The sequence below is a fragment of the Camelina sativa genome, chromosome 13, assembly GCF_000633955.1.
Source record: "Camelina sativa cultivar DH55 chromosome 13, Cs, whole genome shotgun sequence".
Classification (NCBI taxonomy): domain Eukaryota; kingdom Viridiplantae; phylum Streptophyta; class Magnoliopsida; order Brassicales; family Brassicaceae; genus Camelina; species Camelina sativa.
In genome coordinates this window covers 68168-74958 of record NC_025697.1, presented here as the reverse complement: position 1 = coordinate 74958, position 6791 = coordinate 68168, and the positions used below count along the sequence as shown (strand labels likewise).

At 38.0% G+C, this 6791-nt stretch overlaps 2 protein-coding genes across 2 annotated transcripts; both read left to right on the top strand.

The window, feature by feature from the left end:
* Positions 2141–3549, top strand: LOC104734129 (protein LURP-one-related 15). Its single transcript, XM_010453637.1, has 3 exons — positions 2141–2569; positions 2717–2944; positions 3168–3549. Exons 1-3 carry the CDS (start codon positions 2285–2287, stop codon positions 3309–3311), a joined length of 657 nt encoding a protein of 218 aa, XP_010451939.1. The 5' UTR covers positions 2141–2284; the 3' UTR covers positions 3312–3549.
* LOC104734128 (target of Myb protein 1-like) lies at positions 3845–6788 on the top strand. Its single transcript, XM_010453636.2, has 9 exons — positions 3845–4249; positions 4357–4435; positions 4560–4658; positions 4750–4863; positions 4976–5151; positions 5225–5306; positions 5385–5470; positions 5560–5802; positions 5901–6788. Exons 1-9 carry the CDS (start codon positions 4077–4079, stop codon positions 6586–6588), a joined length of 1740 nt encoding a protein of 579 aa, XP_010451938.1. The 5' UTR covers positions 3845–4076; the 3' UTR covers positions 6589–6788.

Below are 6791 nucleotides of genomic sequence, written 5' to 3'. Positions count from 1 at the left end.
CATTCTGGAGAAGCAAAAATTATTTAGGTAAGCTGCTTCGTTAGCATTACCTCTTTGAGAACACAAAGCACATGAATTAAATTCAAAATTTTACACTAATCAATTAAAGTCGATCTGAATCTGGAGAAAAATGATTGAAGATTCACTTACCGAGAATCAAAGAGGAGATATGTACATTGACGCATGCACCTCTACAGTTCTTCTTCTCCTTCCTCTTCACTCTCGTTATTGTTGTTTCTTCTATGAATTTAACTTGCAATACTACAATATTGTAACTTGCAATATTCGACAACAACATCATATGAGAGCTGCCAATTACAAATCAATTAAAATCTAAATTACAAATCCAATTAGAAAAGAAGAAGAAATCGCAAACGACACTTAAAAGAAGCTCGTCGGAATCGAGGTTCATTCCCATGTAAACCCTCCTAGAAGTACCACAACCGATTAATTCCCCATTCCTACACCGAATCTACGACGGTTCTTCCTTTCTAGGATCAGGAAGTCCAGGAGGCGGCTTTGTCGAGAGGCCGATATGAGAGCTACGAATACTTGAGTTAATCTTCCCGACGAATCCGCTAACACCTTCGCCGCTACTACCATCGTTTTTGGCTATAAAAATATACAATACTAAAATTGGACGATAGAAAGAAGAAGAAATCAATGTGTTATTGTCAAAAGAAAGATGAGTTGTATTAATTGTTATAATTTGATTGGTTACAGATTTTTTCTGATGTGTCAAAAAAATATGAGTTGTATTAATTGTTATAATTTGATTGGTTACAGATTTTTTCTGATGTGTCAGTCTCTGCTTCATTACAAAAACTGAACTGTCAGCACCTGGTAAAAAACTAAAAAGTTTTATTGTATTGATTTATAAGTATGTTGTTGAGTCGTACTTATAATAACTTTTTGGATTCTTCTCCTAATTAAGATCCCTTCTCCGCAATCTCATTTGCATTTTTCAGATCTAGATTAACGTTTTCGACGCATTAATTACCTTTTTTCTAGCATACTAGCATAGCAGTATTGTTTAGCAGAATTAAGAACATTCATGTGATGTCGTGATGATCTCCCTATCTTTTAGATAATGTTTTTTTTTTTCTAGACAACGAAAAATTCCTTTCAGAACCACATATAAACGTCTAAATTGGGCCAATACATCTTCCTAGGCCATATACTGGGCTTTACTGAAGGTATCAGTGGAGTCGATCTGAACAAGTGTTAGGCCTTAAAGTACTGTGTATGTGGACATTAGATATATCTTGATTTAGTAATTATATACATACGAATAAATTCGATCAGATAAAGAGCTGTATTATGATTCGTATTGGGTGGTTGGTTTAGTAGCTGGGAAATTTATTTATTCTGGAGACCACCACCACAGTTGGAGTCTTTTCAATGTGATTTCAATTCTATACGTACATGGAAATTAGTATGAGATATTTTCTTCTCCGGTGTAGAAAAATATATATTAATACAATATTGTAGTAAATTAGATAATAAAGCCATATGACTGGAGTTAGTCTAACGGTGTATTGATATTGCCAAGCCATCATGTACAATTGATCAAGTTACGAATTCGAATTGTGCATATAATAAGGAGTGGTGGTAGACAACAAAAGAAAGTTAAACAATAGTAACAAATATATATTGGGTGATAGCAAAAATGCATTAAAGAGACCAAATTGACACGTAACGTCGGTGTTAGAAACATGTTTAGTTACGTTGAAATCAAAATGTATTCCCGCGCGTTAAGGTGTTACTTACATAACGCGTCTTCAGATTTGAACCGTCTTAAAATAATTATTGACAACCGTGTCAAAGTTTTATGTACAAATTTGTATGCTTCAATTTATTCATACACGAACAAATTATACAGTCCTGATCTAAATTCTTAGTTGGTATACATGTCTGAATCATCGATAAATAACAAATAAGAAACTAGTAAAAGGGACAATAAGAAAAATAAATAACCTTTGAGTTTCTTTATCTTATACAAAAAGGAAATCTTTTTATCTAAGAAAAGAACAAGAAAAACCCAAAAGTTTTATGCTCGTAGACTTTTCAAAGAGAAAAGTCAACAATATTCGATCCAGATATTTATCTTTTCATAATTTATATAAGACCCCTTCTTAAACTTATCCTCACGAAGCGGCCGCAAAAAGAACATAAAGAAAGAAAGAAAGAAAAAAAAAAAAAAAATCAAAGCAAAGCAAGTCAATTAAGCAAAACAAAGATACCGAGAGAGTACTGTAATCCGATTTGGAGGAGAAAGCAAAAAATGGAGCAGCCTTATGTGTACGCTTACCCACAAGGCACGGGCCCTTCGGCACCTCCTCCGCCAGGACCACAAGCCGGAGTGATAGTGGATCCGAGGTACTGCGCGCCTTACCCTGTAGATCTGACCATCGTACGGAAGATGATGACGTTAACGGACGGTAACTTCGCTATAACGGACGTTAACGGGAACCTGTTGTTCAAGGTGAAGGAACCTGTGTTTGGTCTTCACGACAAGAGGATCCTGCTCGATGCTTCTGGAACTCCGGTCGTGACTTTGAGAGAGAAGGTCAAACCCCATTCGTTTTTTCCTTTCTCTGGTTTTTTCAAAGAAAAAAGAAAACATTGAATTGAAGGAGCACATGTAGTATAGTAACCCTACCCTATATAGTAGAAGATAAACTCCGATACTAATTAAACGAAGATTTTTTTGCAGATGGTGAGCATGCATGACAGGTGGCAAGTGTTTAGAGGAGGGAGTACGGAGCAGCGTGATCTGCTGTACACGGTGAAAAGATCGTCGATGCTTCAGCTAAAGACCAAACTAGATGTGTTTTTGGGACACAACAAGGAGGAGAAGAGGTGTGATTACAGGGTCAAAGGGAGTTGGCTGGAGCGTTCTTGTGTTGTTTACGCCGGCGAATCTGACGCCATTGTTGCCCAAGTAAAAACACTAATTATTTAATTAACACTCCCTCTCTCTTTATTTCCTTTCATTAGATAAAAAATCATTATTACTACTTTAATAGTACACTTGTGGAGGACCCATCTCAGCAGCAGTTTGTGCATCTCATCATGATCAGCACATGTCTCATTAGTTAAAGGAAATAGATGTTTTTGGTGAATCAGTAGGGTATACACTTATTATTATATGGTTTGGGTGGCAGATGCACAGGAAGCACACGGTGCAGAGCGTATTCTTGGGAAAAGACAATTTCTCGGTGACTGTTTATCCAAATGTTGATTATGCCTTCATTGCCTCTCTCGTTGTCATTCTCGATGACGTTAACCGTGAAGACCGAGCCGCCTGATAGATCTCCTTACCTCACGTCACGTTTGAAGAGGGGAGGAGACCTTTGTTTTTTAGTATTTATAACTACGTATATGCTTTTGGTATTTGTAACGTATTCTCGTATTTTCTTCTAAAACAGAACTAGGTGTTGTTTATTAAGCTTTGTTTGTGTGTGAGAGAGTTCATCTCAGTTGTGTAATTTATCAAAATAACTGCGCTTGTTCATGTTTAATGCTTACAACAACTACTTGGACATACATTTCTTCTCATAATATTCATATTTTTCAGTGTGTTTTTTTTTTTTCACACAACATTATTAATCGAAGGATACGTATTTTCACATAGTAAATGTAAATGATGATGCATGATGGGACGATCTATAAAAAAAGGTACTACGTACTAAAGTACTAACTAGTAAATACAGTTTATTAGGAAACGCTAAAAGCCAATCAAAAGTACGCCCATCTAAAAGATTTAACGGCCCAAAGTCCATTTTATGAGAAAGCGGAACTTGCTGCTAAAAAGGCTCTCGCGACATGTTTTTTGACCGAAGAAAAATAAAAAAATCCGAAAAGGCCACGTGGCAGTGATTGCTGAAGGAGTGGGACCCGGTGTTACTGAGAGAAGAGAAGACGTGGCCAAAACAAAAGTGGAAAACAGATTTTGAACGGACACACGGATTTGTCGGAAAAAAAAAGGCTCTGTTTCGTATTTCTCCATGTATATATGGCCGAGAGGAAGATGGGCTTTACCCGACGAAGATTCTGCGTGGAATTTTTAGAAAATGAGGCCTTCCTTTTCTTCTTCTTCTTCATCTTCATCATCATCCTCTAGTTCTCAATCGTTTAGGCTGTCTTCGGTGACAGTGGCTGTCGACAAAGCCACGAGCGAGCTTCTCCTCACTCCTGATTGGACCATCGTCATTGCCATCTGCGACTCCCTCAATTCTAATCGCTGGTATATTCAACCAATATTTCTTCTCTCTGTTTTTTTTAATTATGATAGAACATTTCCAAAATTGATCTTCTTAAGGAGTGACTTTTTTTTCTTTTCTTTTTCTGTAGGCAATGCAAAGATGCGATCAAAGCTGTCAAGAGAAGATTAAACCACAAGAGTTCCAAAGTGCAATTACTCACTTTAACGGTACACTTTTTTTTTTTTTTCTTTTTTCTTTTATAAATATACAGTATGATGAACCCCCTCCTACCTCCCTGTGATGTGATCTCTTCTCTCGGTTAACTTGTTACATATTTTACTAACATGATAGTTGTTGGAGGCAATGATTAAAAACTGTGGGGACTTTGTGCATTCTCATATCGCTGAGAAACATCTTCTTGAAGATATGGTTAAGATTGTCAGGAAAAAGGTTGCTCTTGTCAACTTCTTCTTTCTTTCTTTCTTTCTTTCTTTCTTTTTGGGATATACTCTTCTTAGTCAATCTTTGATATATGTGAAAGGGTGATTTTGAAGTAAGGAACAGAATATTGATATTGTTGGATACTTGGAACGAAGCATTCAATGCAGTTGCTTGCAGACACCCTCACTACAATTGGGCCTTCCAAGAGCTTAAAGTAATTATACCCTCTTTCTTTTATTCAATTTTCTTCTTCTTCTTCTTCTTCTTCTTTAGATTAGCCATAGCCACTCTCATTCCTGTTTCTGTTTATTCATTTTGATCTGCAGAGGTGTGGGGTGAAATTCCCACAACGTTCAAAAGAAGCACCCCTGATGCTTGCACCACCTCCACCTCCCCCTACTTCCACACAGTCTTCTTCTTCTTCTCCTTCTATGAACTTAATGTCCATTGGTTCGTTTCGAAGGCTTGACGAAACAATGGCTGCGGAAATTGAGAGCCTAAGGTTTCCTACAAACAGAGTTATCTTTTCAACATATAACTAATAATGTAATCACTAATGTTGATTAATTTTTCAGCTTATCAAGCCTTGAATCGATGAGAAATGTGATGGATCTTGTGAATGACATGGTTCAAGCCATGAATCCTTCTGATAAATCAGTAAGCATAGTGTAGAATCATGCATCATTCCTCTCAATGATCGAATCTCTAACTAATCTGGTATTTAATCTTCCACAGGCCTTAAAAGATGAGCTAATAGTCGACCTAGTAGAGCAGTGCAGATCTAATCAGAAGAAATTAATCCAGATGCTCACTACAACTGCGTCTGTCTTCTCCACCTTTCTACCACATCTTCTTCAGCTTTACTTGTTCCTTACAAATAAAACATCTGTTCTTGCCTTCTTCTTCTCAGGGACGAGGATGTTTTGGCACGTGGTCTCGAGCTGAATGACTCTTTGCAGGTAGTGCTCGCGAGACACGACTCCATTGCCTCTGGTGTCTCTCTTCCAATGTTGCAGGCCCCAGAGACAAAGAATGGCGATGCTGCTGCTCTTAAGTCTGACTCCGACGAGTCTTCTTCATCATCCAGCAGTGAAAGTGAAACAGATGAGCGGGATGAGGATATTAAAGATGACTTTATGCAGTTAGCCAAAAGGTTAGTCGTCATTCACTCACAAAACTCAACACACTAGTATTTGCGACTCACCAAGTAAAAAGTAGTTTAATTACAATAGTGCATTCTGGAATTGACAGGCACGCTCTATTAAATGCCGAACACAGCGACGAAGAAGAAGAAGAAACATTGCTTCTAGGAAAAACCAATGAAAACACTGCAGAAATAGAAGCCAAGACACAGTGCAAAGAGCTAGCTTTATTCGACACAACAACAACAACAACGGCAACAACCAAGTCAGAGCAGGACATTATTGAACTTCTCAGCCTAACTCTGTCAACAACTGCGCTGCCAACTCCACAAACGCAACCGCAAGAGCAGGCTCCACCGTTTTTTGCTGAAGATAATATTCTTATGAACAGCTACGTTGTCCCCTGGGCACAACAATCTAAGGCAGAACCGCCGCAAGTCCCAAAAATGGCTCAGTTTGCTCCACCGGGGCCACAGTTTCAGCCATGGATTCCGCAGCAGCAGCAACAAGAAGCGTTTTCATACGGTTATCCTCAGCCACAATGGAGCAGTGTCCACCAAGTAAACAGTAATGAGCCAACAAAATTGTGGAGTCAAGGAGGCAATGAAAATAAGATATTTGAGAGAAACTTGCAATACTCAAACTCCTTCCCCGCTAGAGCAGCGGGGACATCCGGTGGTGCTGTGGCTGCTGCGGTGGACGGGCAGCAGCAGAGGCCCTATGTTCCTCCGTACAAATTATTTGAAGATCTAAACGTCTTCCGGAACGCAGATGGAGGCGTTAGGAGTAGCAAATGACCTTTTCTATCTTTTAATCCACTCAGGATAACGTGATTTTGAAGTTCCAAAAAAATACTTCCAAAATTCTCTTATAAATTTACAATAAGACTTTAGAAACAATATTGATAAAGAATCAGAGCTAAATGAAGGACAGTGTTTCTTTTATTAGATAGATAATGAGGCCACGATTATAAAAAAAAAAAAAAAAAAAAATACTCTAA